Genomic DNA, 14,179 nt, shown 5'->3' with positions numbered 1-14,179 from the left:
TCTATTTTAAATCACTCCAAAGAGACCCAGGGTGTTACAATAGAAAGGACACCAGGCTGTGCATGAGAAGCCTGGAAGGCCAGGCCCGAGGCTGGCTGTCCCGCAGCTAGCCACCCTGCCTTAGCCAGGCCACGTAAACCCAGAACTAGTTTTATCATGGTGAAGTACAAGTTGTATAACCTGTCTTACCCACTTCGTCTTTAACTTAAGCGATAAAAATACCAAATTCCCTTTTAAATTATAGTTACAGTATGTTTCCTTGGAATAATTCAGGCCCATTTTCTCTATTTCTGTTTTCTGAGAAAATTATATACCCTTTTTATAATAATTTTTTCATGATCTTGAAGAAAATCAGCGAACATTTAGGTTAACTCACCTCCTAGATCTGTGGTCTGAATTCATCCCACTCTGATCCCCTGGCTCTGCAGCCACAGCCTCCGTTCTTCTTCTTCCTCAGGTTTCCATAGCTGTTCCAGGAAGCTCTAGAAAAGGTCATCAGTGACCTTTTGCCAAATCTAGCGCCACAGTGTTCCTCTGACTAGCCTTTCTCTGATCCTTCACCATCTGTCCGGCCTTTCTGGAAGCTCTGTTCCTGTGTGGCTCTGTGCCAGTGTCATCTGGTTTTCCTCCCAGCTCAGGATCATTTCTTCTTGGGTCCCTCTCTCTGTCCTTACAACCTCAGTGTTTCCCAGGTATCTGTTCTCAGTTCATGCCCAACTGCCCCAAGCATTTCCTGCGCGCCCACTGCTTTAGCTGCTTCCCGTGCTAGGGATTCCAAACGGATGACCCGGTCCGGTCCTCTCCCCGAGACAGTCCGGATTGAGACGTCACCTGTCAAAGACAGAACTAATGTGTTCAATCATTTATTCACTTATCTCACTGAATTATTCATCAGATATGCATCCTCCATCTGTGGCGTACTGGCCGTTGTTGTAGACACTAGGTCTGCAGCCCTCACGGAACTTAAGTTTTATAGAGCAAGATGATAAACTAATAAATTTATATGATGTGAATATTTGTAACTTCACTGTTGAGGCATAAAGTAGGTTAAGGTGCTAAAGGAAGCTGCTCTGAGGAGATGTATTTCAGCAGAGACCCATGAAGCCAGTGTTTAGGAAGAGGATGGTTCCGGGCAGGACAGGTCCAGAACTCTGATGCTATCTGGAGTTGAGCACAGAGTTATCCTTTGAGCCAGCAATTCCATTCTTAGATACAGCCAAGAGAAATGAAAACATTTCCACAGAAGAGCCCAACAAATGTTCATAACTGCTTTATTCACCAAAGCCAAAAAGCAGAAACAGTTCAGCTGTCCATCAACTGATAAATCGCTAAAATGTGATATATCCACACAGTAGAATCTTGTTTAGCAATAAAAAAGGAATGGACCTTTGATGCATGCCTCATCAGTGAGCCTCAAAAGCACTGCGCTAAGTGAAGTAAGCCAGACTGCCAAGACCATATATTGTATGATTCCCTTTTTATGAAATGTCCAGAAAGTCTATAGAGACAGAAAGTAAATTCATAGTTGGCAGGGGCTTGGGGTCAGAGCGGCAGCTGGTGAGGGAAATTTTGGGGGTTGGTGAAAATTTTAAATCAGAATATGATAATGGATACAAAATTATACAAATTTACTAAGAATCATTGACTCATATACTTAAAACGGCTAAATTATACAGCATGTAAGTCCAGCCTCAATAAGGCTATCAAAAAAGGACACGAGGGAGGGATGGTGGATAGACCTGTGCCCTCACTGACCCAGAAAGCTGAACTGAGTGGAGCATTTTCTGGCTTTCGTACGACTCTTAGATACTATTCCGTGTATCAAAGAGGTTTTTTGGGGGGTCCTAACATGATTGAGTAAAAAGACCCTAAACTTTCAGATCAAAATTAGACACTTGAAAGTGGTTGAATGGGAAATTTTGAGTTGTATTTATGTCACTACAATAAAAGGTTTAAATAAACAAAAAGACCTGAGTTCAAGTTCTGGCTGCTCACTTACTAATTGCATGCCTTCATCCCTCACATCTCTAGTTTTTCATCTGTACTTTCATGAAAATATTTTCTCCCTCACTGGATGTGCCAGTTTGAATATATTGTGTCCCCCCAAATGCCATTATCTTTGATGTAATCTTGTGTGGGCAGACATTATCAGTGTTGATTAGATTGTAATTCTTTGTTCCTGTGGAGATGCGCCCCACTCAACTGTGGGTGATGACTCTAATTGGATAATTTCCATGGAGTGTTGGCCTGCCCGTTGGGTGAGCCTTGATCAGTGGAGCCGTATAAATGAGCTGACAGGCAGAGGGAACTCAGTGCAGCTCTGAGTGACATTTTGAAGAGGAGCTACAGCCAAGAGGGGCACTTTGAAGAGTGCACAGGAACTGAGAGAGGAGCTGCAGATGATGGGACAGTTTGAAGATGGCTGTTGAAAGCAGACTTTTGCTCCAGAGAAGCTGTGAGAGGAAAAACGCCCCAAGAGCAACTACTAATGACGTTTTTGAGGAACTGCAGCCTAGAGAGGAATGTCCTGGGAGAAAGCCATTTTGAAACCAGAACTTTGGAGCATATGCCAGCCACGTGCCTTCCCAGCTAACAGAGGTTTTCTGGATGCCGTTGGCCATCCTCCAGTGAATGTACCCGATTGCTGATGTGTTACCTTGGACACTTTATGGCCTTAAGACTGTAACTTTGTAACCAAATAAAGCGCCTTTTATAAAAGCCAATCCGTTTCTGGTGTTTTGCATTCCAGCAGCATTAGCAAACTAGAACAGATTTTGGTACCAGAGAAGTGGGGTGCTTTTGCTGCTGAGTTTGCAAATACCAAATGGAATGGCTTTTTAAATGGATAAGGGGAAGGTTCTGGAAGAATTGTGAGGAGCTTGATAGAAAAGGCCTAAACTGCTTTGAAGAGACTGTTTGTGGAAATATGGACTCTAAAGATACTTCTCATGAGGCCTTGAACAGAAATGATGAATGTTTTGTTGCGAACTGGAAGGAAGGGAATCCTTGTTTTAAAGTGGCAGAGAATTTGGCAAAATTGAGTCCTGGTGTCAGATGGAAGCAAGACTTTGAAAGCGACAACATGGAATACTTAGCTGAGGAGATCTCCAGACTACTTGTGGAGGATGTACCCTGGCTTCTCCTTGCAGCTTATAGTAAAATGTGAGTGGAGAGAGATAAACTTAGAACTGAACTCTTGGGTTCAAAGAAACCAGAAGCCGATGGTTTGGAAAATTCCAGGTTTCCAAGGGGTGGAATCCCAGAAGCTACAGCCCAACATGAAGATACAACCAGACATGGAACCCAGCTGCCATTTCAGTACAAGCCAAGATTGGAAAAGGAGTTAAGCAGAAAGGATTTGTGGAAAGTCGTATTGTCTGATGGCTTTGACCCCCATGTGCTTCATGCGAAGCCAACAGAATTTTTGTGAAATCTTTATAGACAGAGCCATTGCCAGTCAGGACTGGAGGAGACAGACAAGGAACAAATTGAAGGAAAAATTTCTTCGAAGACTGAGCCATGGAGGTTGAGGTCTGGAGTCAAGAGGCCTTGGGCTGGGAGAGCAGAGTGGCCCACATGCATGGAAAAGGTGAGTTTGCCCCGGAGGTCGAGGGTGGGCAGTCTGCCTCGATACTCCGAAAGAGTTTTGCCACCCCAGGTCCCAAAGAGGGTGGAGCACATTCCCAGGGAACTGGGGAGAGCCTGGCTGCCACCCCACTGTTCTGAAGGGGTTGAGCATGTGCCCCGGAGATGGAAGGGAATCCGGGTGCTGCCCCGATGTTTGAGGAGGGTGGGGCCGAGAAGGTGGTCTCCCCAATGTATCGATACATTGGAGAACTCATCCCCGCATTTGGAAAGGAAAGGGCTGCCGAAAAAGCCCTTAGGAAGGGTTAGACTCCCACTCTCTCAAGCCCCGTTCTGTTAATGACTCTCAGACTTTGAAATCTAATGGAGTTTGTGCTGCGGGTTTTAGGAACTGTTTTGGTCCTGTTAACCCTGTTTTCCTTATGGCAATAGGAATGTTTATCCTATGAATGTCCCTCCTTTGTACGTTGGAAACACATAACTTGTTCTCAGTTCACAGATCCACAGCTAAAGGAATATGATGCCTTAGGACTGACCACGCCTATCATTGATTTTGATGGGATCTTGTACTTAACTATTGTTACTGAAATGATTTAAGTTTCTGTGATATTGTCGTGGGATGAATGTATTTTGCATATGGGAAGATAATGTCTTTTGGGGTCCAGGGGGTGGAATGTGCCAGTTTGAATATATTGTGTCCCCCAAACGCCATTATCTTTGATGTAATCTTTGGTGGGCAGATATTATTAGTGTTGATTAGATTGTAATTCTTTGTTTCTGTGGAGATGGGCCCCACCCAACTGTGGGTGATTACTCTAATTGGATAATTTCCATGGAGTGCTGGCCCACCCGTTGGGTGGGCCTTGATCAGTGGAGCCATATAAATGAGCTGACAGGCAGAGGGAACTCAGTGCAGCTCTGAGTGACATTTTGAAGAGGAGCTACAGCCAAGAGGGACACTTTGAAGAATGCACAGGAACTGAGAGAGGAGCTGCAGATGATGGGACAGTTTGAAGACAGCCATTGAAAGCAGACTTTTGCTCCAGAGAAGCTGTGAGAGGAAAAACGCCCCAAGAGCAACTAAGAGTGACATTTTTGAGGAACTGCAGCCTAGAGAGGAATGTCCTGGGAGAAAGCCATTTTGAAACCAGAACTTTGGAACAGACGCCAGCCACGTGCCTTCCCAGCTAACAGAGGTTTTCCGGGCACCATTGGCCATCCTCCAGTGAAGGTACCCGATTGCTGATGTGTTACCTTGGACACTTTTTGGGTTTAAGACTGTAACTGTGCAACCAAATAAACCCCCTTTTTATAAAAGTCAATCCATCTCTGGTGTTTTGCATTCGGCAGCATTAGCAAACCGGAACACTGAATGTCATGACAGTGTGTGTAAAGCCAATCAGTCATCTGTGACTAAAATGACTCATGAGTTTCGTCAAGAGAAGGCACATTGTTACCGATATTACTAAAAATACATGTACAAAGTGCAAATGTAAGAAAGTCTACAGAAATGAGTGAGTATTCTCTTTGTGCTGTGCTAACTAATGAGCTCATTTTTTTATGTTTCAATTTTTCAAGATTGGCCCCTCGATATATTTACAAACTCAGTTGGGACTGGAAATGTTGGTGGCTGTCAGAGGTAGTTTGCCTTTCCCATTGGGAATCTGAAAAGTAGCCAGTGCTTTTATTGTGCTTAGTCCAGATTTCAGGACGGTGTTGACCACCTGCCTGGACCGAGGCTTCAGCCGGCTGCTGGACAGCGTGGCCGAGTTCTTCTGCCCCACAGGACAGGACCTGCAGCACGGGGCCGCCGTGCACAGGTGAGCCCATCTGCGGAACGCGTACCGGGCGATGTGCACGCAGAAAATCCCGTGCTTTGAACATGTTTAGTTTTTGTTCTGAGTAACAAAATAAATCTTAGGGGGTAAATTTGGGCACCTTTTTTTTTTCAACAAGTTCAACTCTGTTAAGCCAATGACTCATCCATTAGTAGAGGCTCCTTTGCATTTTTTCCCCAAAACTTTGCCACTGTTATAGAAGGACTTGAGCTGTGAAACTACCTCTCCCTGAGCCAAATTCCAACTATTGTTTTTTTAACTCTTCTACAGAACTGACAATGTGCTTAAGTTGTAATATATTCCCTAAGATTCCAGTACTGCCAGCCAGGATTGACTTGACAATTCAAGACCCTGGTCATTATGACAGCCAGGCCTCCTCCACAGGTTCCCATGTGACGGATTCCATGAGCTTCCTCACTTTCAGCCCTTGGTGCAGGATCGGGTATTCAGTTAGTGCAGTTGTCAGTCATTTTAATCGTAAGTCGTGGATTCATGTTACCAAAAAGTAACCTGCGTATTCACTGTCTCTTCCATCTCAATAGGGTCCCTTTGATCTCGGATTCAGATTTAAACTCTTTATGGACCTCTGTTTTGCAGTTTTTACATTAAACTTAGAAAATAATGGGCACTAAATCAATGTTGACTGACTAGAAACTCATCCATTAAGATTAGGGGCCCAGTAACTGACACACAATATATAAATGCAAGGTCTAATCTGAATCTTGAATACCTAGGGCAAGAGATCTGCCCAGTTCTCTGGGATCCTTCCTTTTTGTATAGAAAAGAATAATTTGCAATTAACATTAAGTACTTGTAATGTGTAGAGCCTTAAAGTTTATTTTCTGAAGCAATGTAAATATCACCCTCAAATTTGATTTAGCAATTCAGTGTCTAAATCAGGGTGCTCCAGTTAATTAGATTTCACCATAATCTGGACCTCATAGCCTATTGGTATTTGCCAAGTGGCCTCAAAGAGTCATTGTAGTTACTGTACACAAACAAGTATTTGACCTCACCACAGTGTGAAAGACTGGCGTGCGCTCTCCTGCCCCCGCGGCCGGCAGTGGCCATCCTTTCTGGCAGGCTGGTGGCTCTTGAGGTCCACACCCTCATGCCGGGCCCCCGTGTGCTGCCGAGAGTTGGACTCGCCTCCCTTGGCTGCCTGTCCAGGCACCTGCCAGGCTCAGGGGCAACTTGTGCCCTGGCATTGCTCGGTGCACACACTGGCACTGTGGAGGTATTTTCTGCCTAGGTTTCTTTAGTTCACGTCAGTGACCAACTTAAGGCCCCATGACTCACCACCAGAAGCTTTCCCATCTGGCCACTATCTTCCCTATTGCTTAGCATCTGCAGAAGTTCCAGCTGCCAGAGTAACTCAGAAAAGAGGAGTTTTAGCTATTGGCAAAGAGGCAAAGTATCATTATCTTTCATGCTACAGTTAATAATCCAGAACCCTCAAGAGAATCAACAGAAAAATTACTCCAACTAGTGAACACTCAAATGTGTATACATTATATACATGTTATAGGTGTTATATAGGTCATTACTATATATCTAATGATATGTAAAAATCAATAGCTTTCCTTTGTACTGGTAATAACCCAATAAAAAATATAGTGGATAGAGAGCACATAAAAGGAAGACTGTACACACCCGAGGTAAGGATATTGATGAAAGAACCCTAAATAAAATATTGGCACATATAATCCAAAAATATAGAGCAACAATAAGAGTGGCCAACAGTTGTTTTTTCCAAGTTGAGTATGATAATCAGTATTTTTCAGGACATCATCTCGATGAATTCCTAAAATAACCCTAGGAAGTGTAGGTACCTGCAGTTTCCTCATTTTACAGGTGAGTAAACAGAAATAGAGAATTAAATAACTTCAGGTCAAGAGCTAGCAAGTGGTGAAGGCAGATGCTGAGTCCCCTCCGTCCCGCGTCAGAGCCAGGCTGTGCTCTTGCCGGTGTTCTGAGGACCAGGGCCCCGGGAGGAACGTAAGGAGAGCGCGGCCATCACCCATAACTTCAGTAAGTTACCGGGCAGGAAAGCACACACCGTCGGTGCTGCTGCAGAGGCACCCAGTAAGTGTAACATCCTGCAGCAGGGAGATGTTGGCGAGGTTCACTGGAGCTGGGGAAACTGCTAGCGAGTGGAAATACAGAATAAAACGGCAAGGTGCCGCTTTTACCTCTCAGACCTAGAAAGAGTCACAGAAAATGATGCTCAGCTAATGAGAAGGAAGGCACGAACGGAGCTGGCGCGCTCACGCAGGGAAGGGGGCCCTGGCGTTGGACGGTGTGAGCCTGAAAGGCAGCTGGGCCTTTGTTGTGTGTGTTAGGGGAAATGCCCAACTCCAGGGAGCTGGTGGTGTACAGTCCTCACAGCTGGGGAACGGGCTCCTGTTCCCACTGAAAAACAGTCAGACAAGAGCTTGGAAAGAACTTTTAATAACCCGGAAAGATACTTGTAATTTATTAATAAAAATGCAGAACAGTGTGCGTGGGAAGGTCACGGTTTTGAGTTATTAAAAATACAGCAAAAAGAGTACACACACACTCTTGCTAGCAGAGTTTCCCCAGTTCCAGTGAACCTTGCCACGCACGCACACACACACACACACACACACACACAGGAAGGAATTAGCCATGATGTCAATTACAGTGGTTTATTTCCAGGAGGTAGAATTCCGTATACATTTTATTTTCTTCTTAATACGTTTCTGTAAGTGTTCTTGATGACTGTCTTATTTTTCTAATTAAAATATTAAATGCCTGAAGGTCGTTTCCAAAAATCATTATGACTGTGATGATTTTTCAGTCTTTCCAGTGTCAGCCTGCCTTTAGCAAAGATAATTCCGATCATAAATGGACAGATCCATTCAGTGTGCAGTGAAACACCCAGTCATTTTGTTCAGGTAAGAGGACAGCTTCAGAGTATTATTAAGAACAAATTGTATTTTTGGTTATGTCTAGCATAAAATTATCTCTCTCTCCTGTGATGCTTGTTATACAAAAAAAAACAACAGCCCCACCCTCACCCTGCCACTTTGAAACCACCCGTGATGTGCGGTGGGCTCTCCCCTGAGGGTGTGGTGGACTCAGCCCGGGGTCCCTGCCTGTGCCTGAGCCTCTCCAGATACATCCGAGGGCTCGGCTGAATTCACCTGGCAGGAAACAGTGCTGGTAAGAAGGCTGAATGTACGGCAGATCAGTAATCCAATTCCTCAAATTTTGAGGAAAACCAAAAATACTTTGTGGCGAGGTAAAGCATTTTGGCAACTAATGAAATATTACTATTAATATTTCATCACTAATCTGCTCACTGTAAGCTGCAGACAGTGGGCTGTTTAGATTTTTCACCAAACTATCTCTAATTCCACTTCCATCTTAGGAAAGAATTTGAAATGCACTCAGTAAGAATGGTGTTATTAAAAGGATAACTTTGGATCCACGTAGATTTTTTCTGAGCCATTTGCAAATTTGGAAACGATATTAAAGCAGTCCCCTCCTGTGCAAACTCCTGCGTCTTCCCTGAGAGCAGGAAGGTGGCATCCAGGGATGGGTCTCGGGCCAGCGGGCTCGCAGTGACTCTGCCCGTGGAATGTGGAGGGCGCAGAGAGGAGGCTGGGGCCCCTGTCCCACAGTGCGGTCAGCTGCCCCTCACTCTTCTGTCTTACGTGGTGTCTCCCCCGTAAAAGCCAGAACGTCACGGTGCGGAAGAAACGGTGAATAGTGTGAGGAAAAGGGGCGGCTTCTGGCATTGCAGCCCCAGCTTCACCTGCACTCGATGAGCGCCCACAGTGGCCCGGCTGTTGGTTTCTACAGATGGTGGGAAACCCTGCCAGGAGTGGGAGAGCAGGAGCCTGGGTGCTGGAAGGATTTCCTGTCCCACCTGCCTAAGTCCCTGTAATGGAGAATGACAGCAAAGCAGTTCAGGGTCGTAAAAGAACTATCAGCAGCAGTGCATGGTTAAGTTTTTTGTGTGACTGGATGGAGATTAAATTTCTATACTAGACCATTCATTGACAGCCTCCACCAGTTTTTTAAACTATAATTTCTTTGAGTTAAAATGCCACATGGTCTTCTTTATTTAATAAATTGTCATATGCTCAATTATCTCAGTTTATCTTTGCTAAAGCCTTAGCCTTTGATGGAATATGTTAATTTACTTTAAGTTAATCTTTCTGAATTGCTACTGCCGCTTCGACACGAAGGCGTTTAGAAGAGCCTGCTGTGGGGACGCTGTGGAGCAGGGTGGCTCTCTGTGAAGGGCCAGATGTCTTCATGATGGGCTGTGCAGACGTCTTGCCCTGGTACAGTGAGGCTGCTCTGCTGTGGCGGCGTGAAAACCACCAACAACAACCTGTAAACAAACAGAGGTGGCTGTTTCAGTAAAACTTTATTGACAGAAACAAGCAGCAGTGGATTTAACCTATAGGACAGGCCATAGTTTGCTGACCCCTGCAGTAGAGTACATCAGGATGGAAGACAATAGGTAGGTTGTATTTCTGGGGAAAGCCAGAAAATGGGAGAATCAGAAAAAAGTTGAGGAAGCTAGTTTTCCAGCAGTATGTACAAATACATTGCTTTCAGGAAACAAAACGAGGGCACTTTTGTAGATAGAGACAACCCTGTGATTATACCTCAGACTTCTGAAAACATAACCTGGAAGCTGCCTCAGGCTGCAGACCTTGAGCAGATTTAAGTCCTTACTGTAAAGCAAGATCAGCAAACTGGCCTGTGAACCTAATCTGGCCCTCCACTTGTTTTTGTAAATAAAGTTTTATTGGAACACAGCCATGCACATAGGTTTATGTATTGTTTTTGGATGTTTCACATTACAACGGTGGTGTTTCTCAAGCTTATGCATCACCACTTCTGAGGGAAAAAGTATCACAGTCCTCCAAGTTTTATTTTTAGGCACAAAAAAACAGTGTATACATACATAAACTCCTTAAGCTTAGAGCTTTTTCATAGCTTGAAAACTAAAATACATTTGTCTATTAAATAGAATCCAAGCTACAAAAGCCAAACACATTTTACTCTACATGCCTGATGATAACTAACTCATTGTTCTGCTATGAATGGGGTCCTGCCTGCCCCTCTGGTTCTGGTGTGAATGGTGTCCTCTCTGACCCCGTGGGTTCTGGTTCTTGCTTGCCCCTATTGGTTCTGCATCCCCTCTTCTCATTGTCGTGTATCCAGCCTGTTGCTTCTGCACCTGACTTGCTGGGTTCTTTTCTTTTTCACTTTTTAATGCAGTTTTATTCAGATATATTCACACACTGTACAATCCATACAAAGTATACAATCAGTGGCTTGCAGTATCATCACATAGTTGTGCATTCAGCACTGCAGTCAATTTTAGAACATTTTCATTACTCCAAAAAAAAAAGAAAACAGAGCCCATACTGCTTATCCTCCCCAAACCCCCCATTATTGATCCCTAGCATTGATGTGCTACGTTTGTTACTTACTATAGATGAAAGAAGTTTAAAATATTATTGTTAACTCTAGTCCATTGTTTGCAATAGGTACATTTTCCCCCTATATCACTCTGTTATTAACTCCTTGTAATAGTGATGTACATTTGTTCTAGTCCATGAAAGAACTTTTTTGTATTTGTACCGTTAATCACAGTCATCATCTACCACAGGGTTTACTGTGTTATACCATCTCATGTTTTAACCTCCAGCTTTCCTTCTGGTGACATGCATGATTCTAAACTTCCCCTTTCAACCATACTCACAATAATGTGCTACCATCACCTCTGTCCATTTCCAAACATTTAAATTCAACCTAGTGAAAAATTCTACTCATATTAAGCATCTACTCCCCATTCTCTAGCCTCATTCTATCTTCTGTTTTCTTGATTTTAACTCTATGACTTTAGATATTACAATTAGTTCATTTGGGGAGATCATGCAATATTTGTCCTTTTGTCCTTTTATGTCTGACTTATTTCACACAATACAATGTCCTCAAGGTTCATCCGTGTTGTTGGTGTTTCAGGCCTTCATTCCTTCTTACTGCTTGTATTAGTTAGGGTTCTCTAGGGAAACAGAATGAATGAGAGATATCTATGAATATAAGATTTATAAAAGTGTCTTACGCAGCTGTGGGTATGCACGAGTCCAAATTCTGTAGGGCAGGCAGCAAACTGGCAACTCCAATGAAGATGTGCAATGAACTCCTCAGGAAACGCTTCGCTGGTCAGCCGAAGAAGTGAAGGTCCTCTCTGTCTCACTTAAAAGTCTTCAGCTGATTGACTGGATTAAATCCAGCCAACTGCATTCTCTCATTGTGGAAGACATGCCCTTCATTGACGTCATCAGCCACAGCTGCAGTCAATTGACTGCTGATTTAGCAAACCAGCCTGTTGGTTTATTAACCAGCCACAGACGTCCTCGTAGCAACGGTTAGGCCAGTGCTTTCTTGACCAGACAGCTGGGTATCATCACCTGGCCAAGTTGACACATAAACCTAACCATCACACTGCTGAATAATATTCTGTCGTATGTATAGACCCCATTTTGTTTATCCATTCATTGGCTGATGAACACTGGGTTGTTTCCATCTTTTGGCAATTGGAATAATGCTGCTGTGAACATTGGTGTACAAGTGTCTGTCCATCCACATCCCTGCTTTCAGTTCTTCTGGGTATGTACTAAGTAGTGGAGCCAGATCATATGGCAGTTCTGTGCTTTAGCTTCCTGAGGAACCGCCAAGCCGTCCACAGCGGCTGCACTCTTCTGCATCCCCACCAGTAGTGGATGAGTATTCCAGTTCTCCACATCCTCTCCAGCATTGGTAGTTTCCTGTTCATTTAATAATGGCCATTCTAGTAGGTTGTGATTTGCATTTCCCTAATAGCTAGTGAAGATGAGCCTTTTTCATGTGCTTTTTAGCCATTTGTGTTTACTCTTTGGAAAATTATCTATTCATGTCTTTTGCCCATTTTATAATTGGGTTGTCTTTTTGTTGTTGAGTTGTAGGATTTCTTTATACATTCTGGATATCAAACCCTTATCAGATACTTGGTTTCCAAATATTTTCTCCCATTGAGTTGGTTGTCTTTTCACTCTTTTGACAAAGTCCTTTGAGGCACACTGGATGCTTTTTATCTACCCTTTATCTACATGATTGGCCTTCATTTAGTAGATTTTCTGCCTCTGTTCTTTTCTCACTTAACAAGACAGGTAAAGCAGTGCTGCTTGGAGCCAACAAGAGCATAAATACAAACCAGTGCCCTGAAGTCGAGGCAGTACTGGGGTATAATTTTGTCTTCCAAATGAGCTAAAGTGTGTCTGATTTTTTCATTCAGATTTTCATAGAAATCAGCACAGAATTTTCCCTGAAATCCTTGGCATCCCTAAATTCGGGAACACTGATTTAAAACTGTGTTTCAGTGACCACCCAGAGAGTGGGTGCTTCGTGCTCAGGTCAGGGAATTAACCCACGGACACCCTGAGCTCAGGATGGAGATGTCTGAGGCTGGCGAGAGAGAGCCCTAGGGCGGCACTCCCCCTTTACACTCACAGGCCTCTTGGGGGTGAGAAACCTTTGCTTTAAAGTATGTGCAGGGGATTGAGTGTGTACATGCATAAAGCACGTGCACATTATCTCCACGTAGGTCCTGGGTTAGATCCTTGAGAAGCTGGTATGCCTCAGCCCCACTCTGTCGGCTTCCAGCCCTTTTGTCTGTATCATATGTGTCAGAAACTAGTCACTAAATATCCCTAGAATTCATTACAAGAAAAACTTTCCCACTAAATGGTTTTATTTTTTACCGTAACTACCACAAAACTTAGAGTTAAGTTCATAGCTTGATTGCCGAAGTGAATTCAGATTCACTGTACTTTTTACAAGCTGACACTGTATTGTCCCCTTTGCCAGGATCTGCTGATGATGGAGCAGGTGAAGGACTTTGCAGCCAATGTGTATGAGGCCTTCAGCACCCCCCAGCAGCTGGAGAAGTGACATTCCTCCGAGAGAAACTGCCGTCAGGTTCATTTACTTAAAAAGAAAATACACTGAATTGACAATCCATAGAGTAACAATTTATTACCAGAATGCCTAATAAAAATATATTCTTACTCAGATTCCTCATTTCATAATGAAATTGGTTTATTTGACATCTTGATTTATTTTTTTGGTTGTCAACAGGCCAGTTTTTGTGGGCATCGCTGAATGTACACACAGTGTAAATGCCAGAATTGTTAATAGATTGTTACAACAGGGATATCAGTTCCAAACTGACTAAAAGCAAGGTTCATTTTAACTGGTGATACACTGTAGATACTTTTTTATATAATATGAAATGCAGTGTGCTTTGACATTAATACTGAGGAAATCGCTGTTTGGGAAATGGGTCTAGAATGTGTTAAGTTTGGAAAAGACGCTATTTAATTAATCTGAAAGTTCAGGAGACTGCAGTGAGCAGGGGTGGGTTGGACTCTTCTCTAGGTACTATTCAAAGGAATAAAGTATTTGTCTCAAATACATCTTGATGGAGACTTTTCTTCATCTGGAAATCAGGGAATTGTGACAAGTATGGTCAGCTGGTTTTTCTTTGCTATTGTAATGAGCCTTAGAAAATTACACTGACTTAGAAGCTGAAATTGTGCTGATGCCTGCTACTCCCAGCTCTTTTAACGAGTTTTATTCATTTGTATGTAAATAATTTTAGGAGTTTTCTTTGTATTGATTTGGGGCACAGTCAAATCTTATTGCAATAAAATATTTTAGTAACA

The 14,179-nt window shown here is 43.3% G+C and overlaps 1 protein-coding gene across 2 annotated transcripts in view; it reads left to right on the top strand.

The window, feature by feature from the left end:
• Nucleotides 1–14,179, top strand: part of PEX3 (peroxisomal biogenesis factor 3) — a 46,395-nt gene extending 32,216 nt beyond the window's left edge. The window contains exons 10-12 of one of the 2 annotated variants that reach the window (XM_037844137.1): nucleotides 5,288–5,405; nucleotides 8,245–8,341; nucleotides 13,323–14,179. In XM_037844137.1, coding sequence (XP_037700065.1) covers nucleotides 5,288–5,405; nucleotides 8,245–8,319 — 193 coding nt within the window. In that variant the 3' untranslated portion in view covers nucleotides 8,320–8,341; nucleotides 13,323–14,179. Of the gene's footprint in view, nucleotides 1–5,282; nucleotides 5,406–8,244; nucleotides 8,342–13,322 lie in introns of both variants that reach the window. The other variant, XM_037844135.1, reaches the window with a different exon arrangement.

The sequence above is a fragment of the Choloepus didactylus genome, chromosome 7 (assembly GCF_015220235.1).
Source record: "Choloepus didactylus isolate mChoDid1 chromosome 7, mChoDid1.pri, whole genome shotgun sequence".
Classification (NCBI taxonomy): Eukaryota; Metazoa; Chordata; class Mammalia; order Pilosa; family Megalonychidae; genus Choloepus; species Choloepus didactylus.
The sequence above is the reverse complement of the archived record's forward strand: the minus strand, read 5'-3'. Positions and strand labels throughout refer to the sequence as shown.